We start from the raw sequence: 17,976 nt of genomic DNA, 5'->3' as shown, positions 1-17,976 counted from the left end.
TGGAACTAGCTCTTGTAGACCAGGCTGGTCTCGAACTCACAGATCCGCCTGCCTCTGCCTCCCGAGTGCTGGGATTAAAGGCTTGTGCCACCATCGCCCGGCTCCCAGCTTCAGTTTTAAACACTAGGTCAATATATTTTGAACTGTTTAATACTTGATACAGTGCTCATTGGGATGTAGTAGCCTCCTACACAAACAATGAACACAAGCAGTGTGCATACGAATAAATGTGCATGCTTTAACTGACACAAATCTAACAATGTTTTTACACTTATAACACATTCTATTTTATGTATATGCATGTGTATGTGGTATATGTGTGTATACTTGTTTATAGTGTGTATGTGTCTATATATATACATATATAATATATGTCTGTGCATGTACATGTATATGGAAGTCTAGAAGTCAATGTTGGAATCCAGGTGGTGGTGGTGGTGGTGGTGGTGCTCACCTTTAATTCCAGCACTCAGGAGGCAGAGCAGGCAGATCTCTGAATTCAAGGATAGTGTAGTCTACAGAGCCAGTTCTAGGTAGGACAGCCAGGGCTACAAAGAGAAACCCTGTCTTGAAAGAAAGGGGAGGGGAGGTATTCAGAGTTGGGTGTTTTTTTTTTCATCATTTTCCACCTGACATTTTCTTTTTTCTTTTTCAAAAAAGTTACAATGCTGTGTTTTTATAACTTGTAATTTTGAAAACACTTCACTAAGTCATACTGCTTACCCATTTAGACATTTATTCAAAAGAATAGGATATTATTTTATCTCAACTACTTGGTATGCTGGGGATAGAGGTTACATATCCAAGGCTTTGCCTGTTTAGTTTAGCAAGTATGTATTTAACAAACAAACAAATAAGAAAGGGGAGCCCTAGATTCAAATTTCAGAACTCAGAACAAAAATACACTTTTTTCATGGTGGACATGACACCAGATGTTACTGTTAATTCTCTGAAATTTGTCTTCAAAGTAACTTTGGTTAGATGTGATGTAACTAAAAGGTCCTGCCACTTTTATGAAACAAGAGTAAAAAAAGCTTGTACAGTTCTAGTCAGATTAATGACCACACTTTTAAATTTCTTTGTTCTCACTGGCCTTTTTGTTTCTTGTAAATGATGTGAAGATGAATACATAGATCTATCTAAACAGATGCATGTCAGGCGTGCTCTGAAACACTGATACAGCTGATAAAGTGGGTGCAGTCTTCTAGCCCACTTTATCAGCTGCCTTAGCATTCTCAGTGTTTCTTTTGAATTTGACATTCTGAATCTGAGTAGTTCCATGTCCATGGAAACAGTGACTGAGCTCTGGATCTGTTTGTAACTGTCTTTAGTAGAAGTTTGGAGAAGCAACATTCAACACAACAGTATTTTATTCAAAGTAATTTCTTTTTTTAAGATTTGTTTATTTATTTGTTTGTTTGTTTAGGATATATATATATATATGTTCTTGTCTGCATATACATCTGCACACCAGAAAGAAGGCATGACAGTTACGAGATGGCTGTGAGCCACCATGTGGGTGCTGGGAATTGAACTCAGGACCTCTGGAAGAGCAGCCTGTTCTCTTATGCACTGGGCCGTTTCTCCAGCCCCTAAACAAGGTTTTTTGTTTGTTTGTTTGTTTGTTTGTTTGTTTAACAAGGGTCATGCATAAGGTACTTTGACCTAGAAATCACGTGCCCATTTAGGGGCTAGAGGATCCCACGCTGTCAGTGAGGAAGTCTGTTTCTTCTTTTTCTTTCTTTTTTCTTTTCTTTTTTTTTTTTTTTTTCTTCCAGACAGGGTTTCACTGTAGTTTTAGGGCCTGTCCAGGAGTTAGTTCTTGTAGACCAGGCTGACCTCGAACTCACAGAGATCCACCTGCCTCTGCCTCCTGAGTGCTACATCTTCTGAACTTTGGTCTTGACTTTAAAGCGCTTATATAAGCCCATTTTCTTCGCTCTGTTTTAGGAATAATACAGAGGAAGAACAGAGTTAATAGATTAAGAACACACACAAAAAAAAAAAAAAAGAAAAGAAAAGAAAGCCGGGCAATGGTGGCACACGCCTTTAATCCCAGCACACGGGAGGCAGAGGCAGGCGGATCTCTGTGAGTTTGAGGCCAGCCTGGTCTACAGAACTAGTTCCAGGACAGGCTCCAAAGCCACAGAGAAACCCTGTCTCGAAAAACCAAAAAAAAAATAGATTAAGAACACAAGCTAGGTGGCGGCGGCGGCACACACACACCTTTTAATCCCAGCACTTTTGAGGCAGAGACAGGCAGATCTCTGAGTTTGAGGCTAGTTTAGTCTACACAGCAAGTTCTAGAACAGCCAGGACTATACAGAGAAACATTATTTTGAAAAACAAAACAAAAAGAACATTGTTAGCATTTACTTGGCAAAACAACTCTTTCCCAAAGGCTAACAGATGAGGTTGGAGAAGACACTTCAGTGACTTTCCAGTTAGCCTGAAGTTGGTGGTATTTTTGATTTACTCAGAGCAGGGCTGAAGGTTTTAGGAACTGTGAGCATAACCCCATTGTTTCCACAGCGCTCTAACTTGTACATGTTCAGTTTCTGTTCCAGATGATCGAGCTGAACAACGAACCTGTCTTATTTGTGGGGATCGTGCTACAGGCTTGCACTATGGGATCATCTCCTGTGAGGGCTGCAAAGGCTTTTTCAAGAGGAGTATCTGCAACAAGCGTGTGTATCGGTGCAGTCGTGATAAGAACTGTGTCATGTCCCGGAAGCAGAGGAACAGGTGCCAGTACTGCCGCTTGCTCAAGTGTCTCCAGATGGGCATGAACAGGAAGGGTAAGCTGGTGCTTAGGGCTCTCTCTGCTACCCTTCATCTGTCCCCTCATCTGTAACTATTAAACTTTTTAGTTATTTTTTTCCGTATGCATGCACTATATATAGTCCACCAACTTTTTCAGGGACTAATGACAGGAATTTAATTGGAAAGGCATGAAGTAGGACTTGATGTCCTTTTGCTAGAAACATGACATACTCAGACACAAGATTTATTTAGAAGTTTTGTCTAGCCGGGCGATGGTGGCGCACGCCTTTAATCCCAGCACTCGGGAGGCAGAGCCAGGTGGATCTCTGTGAGTTCGAGACCAGCCTGGTCTATAGAGCTAGTTCCAGGACAGGCTCCAAAACCATAGAGAAACCCTGTCTCGAAAAAGCAAAATAAATAAATAAACAAACAAACAAATAAATAAATAAAAGAAGTTTTGTCTAGGAAGATAAAGAGTTTGACATTTATTGAGAAGTTTTCTGGGAGCTCTTACCCTAAAGCAACATGAATAAACTGACTCTATGGAGCTTTGAAAGTTGAGTAGAGGAAACCAACTAAGAAGTTGTTAGAAATGCCCAGAAGGGCCCTGGAGAGAGTGGGCACTGCTTCTATGCACAGAGGAACCTGTGGAACTCAGAAAAGGGCATCAGATCCTGTGCAACTGGAGTTACAGACATTTGTGAGCCACCATATGGGTGCTGGGTACCAAACCTAGAATTGAACTCAGATTCTCTTCAAAACCAGCAGTGCTCATAACCACTGAACCATCTCTCTAGGCCTCTAATGATTTATTTTTGAGGAGTTAGAAATGATGATGAAAAACCAAACTCGGGGGAAAAGGTAAAAATGAAGGATATTTGAGAGCTTTACTATTGAAAGGTGAGAGGGGCCTGGTAAGAGGGCTCAGGAGGTAAAGGTGCCTGGCACCGAGCCTGACAACCTGTGTTCAGTTACTGTAACCCATATGCCGGAAGGAAGGAGTAAATCAGCTCCTGATAGTTGTCCTCTGACCTCCACAGGTGTGCTGTGGCATGTATAACCCACCATACACACGCATACAATAAATCAGAAAGAAAGAAAGAAAGAAAGAAAGAAAGAAAGAAAGAAAGAAAGAAAGAAAGAAAGAAAGAAAGAAAGGTAAGAGGGTTATTTAAGGACATTTAGATTAGGTGTCCTACAGTGTATTTGCAGAACTAACATTGAACACTTAGGTGTAGGTGCTGTAAACTCTTCTTTACTTTGTGTGTGTTGTCCTATTGACTCTTACTCCCAGTTTACACATGGAGCCGAGGGGTGAGTATGGTGATAGTTAATAATTTTGAAGTTACAATGTGTTATTAAGCAGAGCTGTGCCTAATCACAGAAGCAGTATAGTGTTCCACAAATCTCCTGTGTGGCATAGCTGTTTGCATATTAGAATACCGTGTGCTTGCTGCATGTTAAACAAATGCCATAGGAGGGTATTTGAAGTGTTGCTAGGTTTGTCCCCTGCCTGTCTTTGTAGCTTCTCTTGCCAGAGCAGGAACTTGGGACCAGATGCCATTCCACATGTCCTCAAGTTTGTTTTTCTACTTGGAAGTTCATTCTCTTCCCCAGTATTTTCATCTCTTACAGAAATCCTTGCCAGTTACCAATTTCAGAGCAATACTGTTTTTCTGCCTTCACCCTGATTTGGCTTTATACTACACTTTTCTCATTTTCCTTCATTGCCCAGGGTCTGTGAGTGCTAAGTCCCTGCTAAGTTGTGGGATACCTTCTTGACTGCATACACAGATTGATTATCTTGGTTATTCATTTGGCATGTAGGATTCTGAACTTCCATCTAAACTCACCTGTTTTTTGTTTTTGGGAAGAAGAACCATACTTTATAACTCCTGAAAGCTCTTACAGCCCAGAGACTGTGACACTTAGGTCAGAGAGTTGCCTGGTTTGCTTCCTTGAAGCTGGCTTAGTAGCCTAGGGAAGGATGCTGAGGGAAAACCCTGCCCACTTCTGGTTGGTCTTGAGAAAGCAGGGCTAAGAGCCGGGCGGTGGTGGCGCACGCCTTTAATCCCAGCACTTGGGAGGCAGAGGCAGGCGGATCTCTGTGAGTTCGAGACCAGCCTGGTCTACAAGAGCTAGTTCCAGGACAGGCTCCAAAGCCACAGAGAAACCCTGTCTCGAAAAACCAAAAAAAAAAAAAAAAAAAAAAAAAAAAAGAAAGAAAGCAGGGCTAGATTAGACTTGCTGTGGGACTATTTAGGAAGTAAGAGATACTCTCTGAAACTTTCATGACTGGTAATGAATAATTTTACTTGTCAAAAGCCATAGAACTGTACATTATAAAAAGTGACTTTTACTGGATATAAAAAGCTAGTCAAGCCATATGTGTTGATGTGGAGGAAGTGGGTGGAGAGATGAAGTCAACAGTGTGATGGACTCATCTAGCTGGTTTTAAAATGAATCACATAACCACACTGAGGCGCTAGGGAAGAAGGGAGCTGGCCTTGGAAAACAGCGTTTGACTGATATTGTAAGTGTAAGGATAAAAACAATTGTATACAAACAAAGCATTCTGATTTGTAACATTGTTTCTCTCAAGGTTATATGTTAGGAATTCTGTCTCTTTTAATTGAATACTGTGGTTGAATAGGCAAATAAATATATTTGACAAAGGAGTTATTAATTAGGAAAGGCTAAAATGAATATCAGAGTCAGATATATTAATATGGGACTGGTGTCTGGACAATAGAAAATGTGTGGGGTGTATGTGACTTAGTGTCCATACATGTATTTCTATAAACCCTAACACCTACATGAGGCTAGACACAGCCAGTACCCAGAATCTGTTTTAAGTGTCAATAAAAAGAGTAAGGTGTTGGAGGAAGGCTGCTTGTTGGTTCCCGGCCGCCTGGCTAGCTTGGACCCAAAATAATCCACAGAAACTGTATTAATTAAATCACTGCTTGGCCCATTAGCTCTTCTGTTCTTCCCTGCCATAGGCTCAAAGCAGTTCTTTATTCATTAACCAATAATAGCAACACATAGACAGAAGGACCCCCACACACACACACCAGTAAGGTCTCCATGGGGAAATAGTTGAATTCAGGGCTGGAACAAGAAAAATACAATCATGAAGAGTTTTAGAGTACTTGAAAATAGGAGAGGTGATGGGGTGAAAACCTGAAGAAATGACTTCATGGTGAAGAGGTCTTGCAGAGAACCAGAGTCTGGATCCCAGCACCCAGCCAGGTGCTCACAAACACCTTTAACTCCATCTCTGGGAGATCCATGTCTCTTTTCTGACCTTCACAGGTACCCACATACACTTAATAAATAAACAAGAGCAAGCATGTGCATGAGTATATGAGTGAGCACACAGGGCACAGTGAAAGGCACAGAAATCAACCTGAGAGCTCCCGGTAACCACAGTTGTTCTAACAGAATATCTCTAGATTTGTTCATAGGCTCAGAAATAAGTCTACGCATGCTTATTAATATAAATAACTAGCTGAATAAACAGAAGTTTATTTCTTCCTTATGAAAGAAATCCAGTGTACAACACCACAGTACTGACTTGCAGCTGAGATCCCCTATAGGGATCCAACAGAAGTGAGCACTGGTTTAAACTATTGAAGTTTAACTCAAAAGGAAATTGTTTCCATGGAGAATTTACTTCAGCCAGAATGTGATGAAGGTTAGTGTCTTAGTCAAGGTTTCTGTTGTTGCAATGAAACACCAGGACCAAAAGATAAGTTGGAAGGAAAGGGTTTATTTTATTTGATTTCTAATTCCATATCACTGTTTATCAATGAAGGAAGTTGGGGCAGGAACCTGGAGGCAGGAGCTAATGCAGAGGCCATGGAGGAGTGCTGCTTACTGGCTTGTTCAGCCTACTTTATTACAGAACCTAGGGCCACCAGCCTAGAGGTGGCACCATCCACATGGCTGGGCTGTTTCCATTCAATCACTGATTTAAAAAATGTCCTATAGGCTAGCCTACAGCCTGATCCTATGGAAGCATTTTCTCAGCTGAGGTTCCCTCCTTTCAAATGACTTGCTTGTGTAAAGTTGACCTAAGTTGTCCAGCACAATTGACCCCTTGTCAACCTGAAACACAAACACACTTTTCTTTTTCTCATTCATCCCCAAGTTTTCATATTAAAAACATAAATAGCGCCACAACACCCATCGGGACTCCTTGTTGGGAGGCAGAGGTAGTAGGATCTCTGTTTGAGGGCAGTCTGTAGAACTGGTTCAAGGATGGCCAGGGCTACACAAAGAAATCCTGTCTCAAAAAACAAAACAAAAAGACATAAATAACTTTAAAAGTTCCACAGTCATTACAGATTCAAACACATTAAAGTTAAGTATTTCTAAAATATCCAATTTCTAAAAATCCAAAGTCTTAAAGATGTGGACACCTATAAAAGTAAAAATTAAGTTAAAATCTTTCTTACTTCAAGAGGGAAGAACCAAGGCATAGTCACAATCAAATCCAAGCAAAATCAAACTCCCAAGAGTGTAGAGTACTGTCTAATGTCTGGGATCCACTCATGATCTTCGGGGTTTTTCCAAAGGACTTGGGTCAGTTCTCCAGCTCTGCCCTTTGCAGAGCTCAGGCAGGATCCTCTTCACTGCTGCTACTGTTTTTGGCAGCATCTCCAACCCTGGGGTCTCTACTGTAGATGGGCTGCACTTTTCATCAATAGCCTCTTCGTGGTGCCAAGCCTCAACATCTCAGCATGACCCATTCAATCCTGGGCTTTCAAGTGCTACTGAGACTGCAGCTTTACCAGTGGCCTCTCACAATGCCAAGCTTCAGCTGTTCTCCATGACCCCTTCATGCCTTCAAAATCAGTATCACCTGGGTGACTCTTAGCTTGTGACTTTAGCTTGTGTCAAGTAAAACTACCCTCCACCATAGTTAGCATCACTAGTAAGAACACCAGTATAATTTACCCTGGTAAGAAGAATGCCAAGACTAGCACTGGCACACACAGAGATGAGAGTCGAGGGAGGGAGGGTTCATTATCAGAATACTCATGAGAAAATTTAGGAGCCCTTATTGACATAATTTTTTTTAATTTTTTCTAATTTTTACTTTCTCTGTTTTTGATTTTTCCAGACAAGGTTTCTCTGTGTAGCTCTGGCTATCTTGGAACTCACTCTGTAGATCAGGCTGGCCTAGATATCACAGAGATGAACCTGCCTCTGTCTCTGCCTCTGTAGTGCTGGGATTAAAGACATAAACCACCCCCTCCAGCTAGAAGATTGTTTTTCAAAATAACTAACATGGTAGGAAGCGACAATGTAACACACTAGAGGAAAGTGTCAAGGTCACGAAGACAAAGACTAAAGGGTTGTTACAATTTGGAGAAAACAATTGAAACATGATTTCTTTCTTTTCAGTATTTATTTAACTTTATTTTTATCTGCTTTTGGTATGAAGATGTCAGATTCCCTGGAACTGTAACAGAAAGTTGTCAGCTGTCTGCCTTGTGGGTGCTGGGAATTGAATCTTGGTTCTCTGGGAGAGCAGTCAGTGCTCTTAACCACTGAGCCATCTCTCCAGCCCCAAAACATGATTTCTAAGTGCAGTGTTGGGTTCTGGTTTGGGCAGCTTACAGGTTTCTTAAGGTATCCCAGGGTATCCAGCACCCTCTGCTGGCCTTACTAGGCACCTGGCACATAGTGCACAGTCATATGCAGGCAAAATACCCATATGCATAGAGATAAATTCTAAAATTTAAACATACAGTAACAACAAACCTACAACCTAAGAATCATTTGGGGACTAGATAACTAGATAAATGGCTTGGTGTTTAAGAACATTAGCTGCTCCTGCAGGGGATCTGGATGGCACCCAGGCCCCACACGGTAAATCACAAACATTCATAACTAGTTCCTGGGATCTGACTCCCTCTTCTGACCTGTGGACACCAGTCACACATGGGTACACACAAGTAGGCAAGATACTCATATATATATAAAATAAGAAAATACTAAGTAAGTTCCTTCAGCTTCAATTTCCTGCTTTTGTAATGAGAAACTAGTAAGGTAAACATTGCGATTAATAAAAACTCAACATCAAAAGCCATATGTGCATCTACCTGGGTAGTAGAGTGCTGTTCCAATCCTTTACATTAAACTTGGGCAAAGAATAAAATATATTTTATTTTAAAATGCAACTATTCGTTCACACACACACTAAAATGTCCCTCAGAAATATCCCTTTCTTGTGGGATATTTGTAACTGTTACTTGTTAACAATGTTCCATTTTTGTTGGACATCTTGAATGTGTACAATATATGCAGTATACATCCACTACCTTGGAGGCACAAAAGCATCTGCTGCTTATGGCCAACTTACAGCAATAATGTGTACTGTGTGTCCAGAATGGCCTGTGTTTTGATCTTGGCTTCATCATTTACTACATTATACTTTTAGCGAGGTAAGTTTTGTATGTGTGTGTGTGCGCGCGTGCGCGTGCTCGTGCGTGCGCAATTAAGACAGGGTTTCACTATGTGGCTTTGACTGTCCTGGAACTCACTATGTAGTAGACCAGGCTGGCCCCAAATGCACATACATCAGCCTGCCTCTGCCTCCCTAGTGCTGGTACAGATAAGTTTTCTTTTTTTCTTTTCTTTTTTTTTTTTTTTTTAATTTTTGAGACAGGGTTTCTCTGAAGCTTTGAAGCCTCTCCTGGAACTAGCTCTTGTAGACCAGGCTGGCCTGGAATTCACAGAGATCTGCCTGCCTCTGCCTCCCGAGTGCTGGGATTAAAGGCGTGCGCCACCACCGCCCGGCTTGGCTTCCTTTTCATTTTTTTTTTTTTTTTTTTTTTTTTTGGTTTTTCGAGACAGGGTTTCTCTGTGGTTTTGGAGCCTGTCCTGGAACTAGCTCTTGTAGACCAGGCTGGTCAATTTTCATTTTTAAATGACTGTGAGTATGCTTCTGACTGTCTTATATTTCCTTCTAGCTATCAGAGAGGATGGCATGCCTGGAGGCCGGAATAAGAGCATTGGGCCAGTTCAGGTGAGTTCTTGCACCCACTCTCTTAGTGTGATCTGGAAGCTTAGTGCTCCAAACGTTCCTGTAGCTGTTCACCTTGAGTCTCTCTCCTGCTATTTTGGCTTTCACTTCTGTAAAGCTGTGTATAGAGTCTGAAAGTTTAAAGTCTAAAGCTCTTCTTATGATCCCTTAATCCTTCCTAAGAATTTCACAGGTCATGAACTCAGTTCTGGTTCCAAACCATCCAGAGAAATATTTTTTCCCCTTTGATCAATAACTTAGTTATAGGTAACTTAGCCTGGCAGAAATTAGCAACAATCATATTCTCTCTCTCCCTCCCTCCCTCCCCCCCCCTTTCTGTGTGTGTGTTTTTTTTGTGGGTGTGGAGTTGAAACAGGGTTTCTCTGTGTAACAGCTCTGGCTGCCTCAGAACTTACTTTGTAGACCAGGTTGGCCTCAAACTCAAAGAGATCCACCTGTGAAGCAGAATGCATCAGATGGGGGAATGTTAATCAAATAATCCCACACTCGCTCTGAATAGGGTCTTCTAAGGTTTTTCTTTATTAAAGGGGAAACTCAAAGGGTCACAATGAGGAAACAGGAAACAGGTGTGGAAGAGGCCGAGCAGTCACTTATTTCCATGCCCACCTGGTCTAGCCTCTCAAAGGCCATTGGCTGAAGGAGGTTCCCCATCACACCTGTCTCTTCCTCCCCAGTGCTGGGATTAAAGGTGTATGCCGCCACCACCTGGCTGTTGTTCATATAAAATAGTAATAATAGTCTTCCTACTCCACTCCTTTCCATGGGCATTTACCAAGTTCCTACTACTGTGGTCTCAGTCTAATGAGACATACAGATACTAAATAGACACAGTACACTGAGAGTTAGAGAAGATGTAGAGGCTGGAGACACTCATGAAAGTGTTCCTTAAGGTACTTTTGAACTTATCCTTGAAGGGGAAGGAAGAAGTAGTTGTGTTGAAAAGGTACACATCATTTATCAAAGCTACACAGAATAGACTGGAATGGCCTAAAGACAGATCCTTTAAAAAAAATCACAGGGAGGTAGTTCACTGAAGCTGGAGCACTTGGCACATGCCAGTAGCACGGTAAGAAGTAAGGTAGAATCCTTGAATTTCTATTAGTTCTCTAAGGAGGGGCCTCAGCTGTCTTTGGCCATGGGCTCATATGTAAAGCCTTTATGGGGCCATCCTACACCTCCTGTTCCTACTAGCAAGCAGAAGGGCCCCTAGAGTCTAGAAAATTGGGTCTATTTTATGACCCACCCATCAAAATAATCCTCAAGCACATGAGGAACCAGGATCAGTTTTACAAATTTTTGCTGTGTACCAAGAAGCAATCACTTAACAGTTATAAACAGGGAGAGTGTCATATACAAATTTGCATTTTAGAAAAAAAATTAATGGAAATGGTTTAAAATGGGTTTGCAGAAGCCTATTCAACGAACGAGATTGATGTAGCCCAGTGGCTTTAATCCCAGCACTCGGGAGACAGAGTTCATGGCCAACCTGGTCTACCAAGTGAGTTCCAAAGCTACAGAGAAACCCTGTCTTGAAGAAAACAAGCAAATAAACAAACAAAGAAGAGTCAGGTAATAGTTTGAAGTAGGACAATGACAGCATAGATCAGAAGGCAGAAAGAGAGCCAAGAGAGAGTTCATAAGCAAATTAAAGGATTTCTCCAATTAAGTATAAACAAATGAAAGATAAGAAATCTGAGTTATGTCCTCTGCGTGGGTACACAGCATGTACTAAATCAATGTGTATATATTTGTGTAAAACTCCTAATTTTACTGTTTTGATTTGTTTAATCAAACATTTTTATTCATGTTGAAAAATTTTTCTCTTGAAAAATAATTTATTTCAGTCTGGTCTGAAAACAGCATGTGATTGTGTGTGTGTGTGTGTGTGTGTGTGTGTGTGTGTGTGTGATATGTGGGGTGTGGGTGCTGTCATCCATATAGTTACTTGTGGAGGGCAGAGATTGGTATTGGGATGTCTCTATTTGTTCTCTGCCTTATTTTTTGAGACAAGGTCTTTCACTAAACCTCAGGTTTGCCATTGCTCCTAGACAGGCTGGCCAGAGTCCTCAGTATGCACCTGTCTGCCCGCTCCTCGGCACTGAGATACCAGTATACATCGCTTTGCCTGGCTTTTCTGTGAACACTGGGGTCTGTGTTCAGATCTCTCTCTGGCTCAGCAAACACTTTACTCACTGAGCTCTCTCAATCTTTAAGTGTATATCAGTGTCCTCAGCAGTTTGTATCTTTTATAATCGAAAACTCTACCTCTTGAATTCACCATGTTCCAGATGCTAACTTCTTCCCTCTAATTTCATAGGCTGCTTTGAAGGGATGGTGGTTTGTTGGCTGCACAGCCTGTTTTGTTTTTTTTTTTTTTTTTTTTTTTTTCTAGTTTAGCTCATGTTGCTTGGGCTTTTTTGGTGTCTTTTCCATGAAATCATTGCTAAGACCAACCTTGGAAGACTTTTCTTCTATTTTTCTCCAGGAATTTTACAGTTTCAGATTTTGAGTTGATCTTTGTGTGTAGTATAAGAAAAGAGGACTCTCTTTTTCTCTTTCTTTGCTCCTGCCTGTATGCATGAGACTGCCAAACGTTTGCCTGGCACTGTCAGTTGAAGAGATTGTTCTTTCCCCACTGTGTAGTCTTTTGTTGAAGGTTGTTTGACCATATATTTCTGAGTGTAATTGTAGGCTTTTATTTTATTCTGTTGAGCTATATGTCTGCACCAGTGTTTTGATTACTGCAGCACGGTAGTATGCTTTAACACCAGGAAGTGTACAGCTCTGGTTTCTCCATGTAACAGCCTTAGCTGTCCTGAGACTTTATAGACCAGGTTGGCCTCTAACTCACAGAGATCCACTTGCCCCTGTCTTCCAGGTGCTGGGATTAAAGGTGTGTGCCACCATGCCTGGCTGAGTGTGTAATTTCTTTTAACAATGTTTTGTGCTTGTCACTGTGTAAGTCTTTGATCCTCTTAACTTTATTACATTTTTATGCTATTCTAAGTGGAATTGTTTCCTTAAAATTTTCTTTTCATATGGGAGGTGCGCCCTTAATCCCAACATTTAGGAGGCAGAGGAAGGCAATCTCTGAGTGCCAGGACAGCCTGGGCTACACAGAAAAACCCTGACTCAAAATAACAAAAAAAAAAAAATTTTTTTTCAGGTTGTTTCCTGATAGCCTATAAACAAAAGAATTGGTTTATGTTGATTGTGTATCAGAAAACACAGATGTTTATATTACAATTCATAGCAGTAGCAAAATCACAGTTATGAAGTAGCAACAAATTATATTTGGTGGGTTCACACAACACGAGCAACTGTATTAAGGGGTTGAAGCATTAGAAAGGTTGAGAACTATTGCTATAGTAGCACCTAATGCATTCTTAGTGTCCTGCCAGGGGACGCTCAGGTCCTACTGTTTCCTTTAGAACTGAAGGCACCAGTGGTTAGAAAAGCCCTTTCACCTGCTACTGTGTTTGAGGGTTTTTCTTGTTGTTGATGTTGTTTTGGTTTTTTGAGACAGGGTTTCTCTGTGTAGCTCTGTCCATCCTAGAACTCACTCTGTAGACCAGGCTGTCCTCTAGCTCAGAGATCTTTCTACATTTATGTCCTGAGTGCTGGGTTTAAAGACATGTTCTTCCGCCACCCAGTTATGCTTGAGTTTTTATGCTAAGCATATTATTTTGGTTTTTATGGGTAGTGTGTTAGAGCTATGATCTTTAAGTTCTCAGTTGTGTTTGGCTATTCTTTTTTTCAAGACAGGGTTTCTCTCAGGCTGGCCTTGTAGTCTTCCTTCTCAGTCTCCTTTAGCAAATTCTACCAGCAAGTACCATCACAACCAGCTATAGAGATGACTCAGTGGTTAAGAGCACTGACTGCTCTTCCAGGGGTCCTGAGTTCAAGTCCCAGCAATCACTTGGTGGCTTACAACCATCTATTGTGGGATCTGATGCCTTCTTTTGACGTGCGAATAGAGCACTCATATACATAAAATTATAAAAAGAATAAAAGACAAACTCACAGGAATCCACCCATCTGCCTCTGCTTCCTGAGTGCTGGGATTAAAGGCGTGCACTATCACTACCCATCTGTGTTTAGCTAGTCTTAATAAAAACAAGGAGACAGAGGACAGGCGGATCTCTGTGAGTTTGAGGCTAGCCTGGTCTACAATAGCTAGTTCTAGGACAGGCTCCAAAGCTACAGAGAAACCCTGTCTCAAAACAAAAACAAAACAAAACAAACAAACAAACAAAAACCCACGAAAAACAACAAGGAGAGATGGAGTTTTCCATTTATTAAGCATCTATTCTCTGTCTGTTTTTTAACTTTATCTTGGGTTAACTCCCAAGTCTGTCTGACTTTGACCTGTATACTTCCCTGCTCTACCTCTGATGGGATAGTCATGAGCTACAAAGGGGTAATATTGCCTCTGTTTGCAGGCAGAGAAGCTGAAGCACAGAGAGTTCAAGTGACTTGACTCTCCCAGGAGCATCTGGCTAGGAAAAACAAATGAAATTAGAACCCAGGTCAAGCATTTCCAACAAGTTCTGTTCTCTCTGTAGTCAGTGTATCAGTGATTGCTAACTGTCCCATGGTGCCCACAGGGGAAAACAGTCACAACTCCCAGGTAGAGTAAACTGCCTTCATGGGTTGGCTCTTTTCACCCAGCCCAAGTCTTCACACTCTATTCTTGCTGTCAGTACCATCACTCGAGTGACAACAATTTCAGGGTTCTAAGGATCATTAAGAGAAAAGCTGGAGTTTGTTTCTTTGGTGTATATATGACTTAATTTTCAAAAACAGTTGCTCCATTTCAATGTATACACCGAATAATTTCAGACCAACTCCTTTGTTTATCTACTAGTTAAATCCTTCTTGCCTAGTCCCATATTCTCATTAATGTTCAGTTCTTTTTTTTTTTAAACTTTATTATGCCAGGCACTGGTAGCACATGTCTTTAATTCCCAGCTCTTGGGAGGCAGAGGCTGGCAAATCCCTGTGAGTTCAAGGCCAGCCTTGTCTACAGAATGAGTTCCAGGACAACCAAAGCTGTTACACAGAAAAATCCTGTCTTGAAGAAAAAACAAAAAAAACAAAAACAAACAAAAAACTGTATTATTACTGGGAGGAGTGGAGTGATCAGAAACTAGAGTCAGGATAAATGAGAATAATATATGAATTTTAAAAAAATTATTATCATGGGGCTGGAGAGATGGCTCAGAGGTTAAGAGCACTGCCTGCTCTTCCAAAGGTCCTGAGTTCAATTCCCAGCAACCACATGGTGGCTCACAACCATCTGTATGGGGTCTGGTGCCCTCTTCTGGCTTGTAGGCATACACACAGAATATTGTATACATAATAAATAAATATTTAAAAAAAATTATTATCATGGGGCTGGAGAGATGGCTCAGTGGTTAAGAGCATTGCCTACTCTTCCAAAGGTCCTGAGTTCAATTCCCAGCAACCACATGGTGGCTCACAACCATCTGTAATGGAATCTGATGACCTCTTTTGGAGTTATACATAATAAATAAATAAATATTTAAAAAATTATTATCATTATTTTATATGTTTGTACATGTGTGCCCTTGTGTGCTCACATGTGTGATGTGTGCATGCAGGCACACAAGTACCACAGTTCATTGTTGGAGGTGTTTGTTTTCTCCTTATACCTTTACATCGCTTCCAGGGGTTGAACTGAGGTCCTCAGGCTGGAATGGCAAACTCGATTCCCTGCTGAGCCATCTCACTGTTCCTGTAGTGTTGCATTCTGAAAGCTTTTGTTTATGACCATGACAGTTCAGGGTTTTCTTAAAGGCCGCTAGAGCAAATACATATGCAGGTCTGAACCAAACAAGCCTGGGAGAAAATGGACTTTGCGGTTTCCATAGAAACATCATATAAAATCCTTAGCACTTACTCTGTCTGCTCTGTGTTGACTAAGTTAGAAACTGTATAGAAGATACAGTTTCCTGTAGAGTACTGGGCTAAGTTCTAGTATATTTCTGTTTCTTCCTCATACCCCTGACCACATCTAGGTGCACACAGTATGACTTATGTGAGCTGTAATTTCTTCAAAGTTTTATTTAATAGAGTAATAGACTAGGTGATATTCTTTTTTTTTTTTTTTCTGTTTTTGTTTGCTTGGTTTGGCTTGGTTTTTGGTTTTTGGAGGCAGGTTTTCTTTGTGAAATAATCCTGGCTGACTGTCCTGGAACTTACTCTGTAGACCACGCTGACCTTGAATTCACAGAGCTGCGCCTGCCTCTGTCTCCCAAATGCTGGGATTAAAGGTGTGCACCACCACTGCCCGGAAAAAGAAAATCCACGTGAAAGTACATGTCAGTTCTTACCAGGTGAACACCACGTACTTAATACCCACTTATACACTTCTTCTAATGATATGTTACTATGAGTGTTCTGTAACAATGACAACCCAGTTTGGTGACACACTCCTATAGATTCAGCTACTTGAAAGATTGAAGCAGAAGGACTACTTGAGCCTAGGAATTTAAGACTATCCTGAGCACTGTAACATGACCTGTCTCAAACAAAGCAACCCAAAGATGATGATATTGTAATTCTCAGTGCTTCTTTAATTGTTATTCTTGCTAGTCCCCTTTCTAAGTATCTGAATTGATTAATCCTCAAGAATCCAGTGAGGTGGGGATTTTGTTCTATCTACTAAACTAATGAACATACTTCACGTGAGATAATTCAGTAACTTTACCAAGTTTGTTCCAGAAGTCTGGATTTGACAAAAGATGGTATACTTCCTGAATTTATACTATTAACCATGATGCTGCCCTTCTTTTCTCGGAATCCATAGAGTTATGAATAGTAAATAATGCTAGATAATTTTACAAAGGAGATAATATTCATTATTGGGTAGAGCAAATAGGAGATTGTCATTGAAGAATGAAGTTTCAGTTAGGAAAGTGAGGACACAAAGACAAGAGTTGAGGAATAGACTTGGTGACTGGAAGGTAGGGTAAATGGGCAAGGGAAAAGTCAAAGATTGTGTCCAGATATACTGGGCATAGCCAAGGAACTCCAAAGAGTTTGAGAGACCTGGAGTATAAACTTGGTGTCCTACAGACAGATCAGGAGGTATCTACAGTATCAGATATAACATGTGTCCATTTCTTGTCAAAGATATCAGAAGAAGAGATTGAAAGAATCATGTCTGGACAAGAGTTTGAGGAAGAAGCCAATCACTGGAGCAACCATGGTGACAGCGACCACAGTTCCCCTGGGAACAGGGCTTCAGAGAGCAACCAGCCCTCGCCAGGCTCCACATTGTCATCCAGGTAAACTAAAGGCAAGCCCAATATCATCATCTGCGGACCACCCAGCAAGTCGCCCTCCAAAGAACTTCTGATTGAGTGCTCCTCTGCCAGGCTCTTGGGGACCAGGATGGTACAAGCCCAGGCTTCTTCCAAGACCAAAACAAAATGTCATCAATCTCTTTTTCAGACTGATAAGCACAACTTCTGTGCGTGCCTACATAGGCTTCAGTTTGCAGAATAACATTTTAATACACTGTTTACAGAACTGAGTTCACAGGTTTTCTGACTCACGAGAGTCAGTGTTATTGGGGAACTGAAGATTAAAGTCTCAGGGGCTAGAGAGATGGCTCAGCGGTTAAGAAGACTGGCTATTCACCAGAGGTCTTGAGTTCATTTCCCAGCAACCACATGGTGACTCACAACCATCTATAATGAGATCTGTGCCCTCTTCTGGCCTGCAGGCACACACACGGGCAGAACACTGTATACATAATAAATAAGTAAATCTTTAAAAAACCTCTTGAGGCAATTGTGCTATCTTAAGTTAGCTAATTGCTGTAAGTATAGCTTTTAGCTATAATGGAGGGCTCCTTGCCCCAGAATCTTTCATATAGGACAAGAATTAAAGATATTTTCTTAAAATCTCTGGAGAGATGGCTCAGAGGTTAAGAGCACTGACTGCTCTTTCAAAAGTCCTGAATTCAATTCCCAGCACCCACATGGTGGCTCACAACCATCTGTAATGGAATCTGATGACCTCTTTTGGAGTGCAGGCAAACATGCAGACAGAACACTCATATACATAAATAAATAAATCTTTTTGTTTGTTTTGTTTTCTGAGACAGGATTTCTCAGAAATATAAT

At 41.1% G+C, this 17,976-nt stretch overlaps 1 protein-coding gene across 1 annotated transcript in view; it reads left to right on the top strand.

Annotated features, from left to right (window-relative positions):
* The window catches only part of Nr6a1 (nuclear receptor subfamily 6 group A member 1), a 148,543-nt gene that overhangs the window by 114,593 nt on the left and 15,974 nt on the right, over positions 1 to 17,976 (top strand). The window contains exons 4-6 of the mRNA XM_005345955.3: positions 2,556 to 2,798; positions 9,747 to 9,802; positions 16,979 to 17,133. Of these exons, the coding sequence (XP_005346012.1) occupies positions 2,556 to 2,798; positions 9,747 to 9,802; positions 16,979 to 17,133 (454 nt within the window). The remainder of the gene's footprint in view (positions 1 to 2,555; positions 2,799 to 9,746; positions 9,803 to 16,978; positions 17,134 to 17,976) is intronic.

The sequence above is a fragment of the Microtus ochrogaster genome, chromosome 4 (assembly GCF_000317375.1).
Source record: "Microtus ochrogaster isolate Prairie Vole_2 chromosome 4, MicOch1.0, whole genome shotgun sequence".
NCBI classification, from domain to species: Eukaryota; Metazoa; Chordata; class Mammalia; order Rodentia; family Cricetidae; genus Microtus; species Microtus ochrogaster.
Note: the sequence above shows the minus strand (reverse complement) of the source record. Positions and strands in the feature narration are given on the sequence as shown.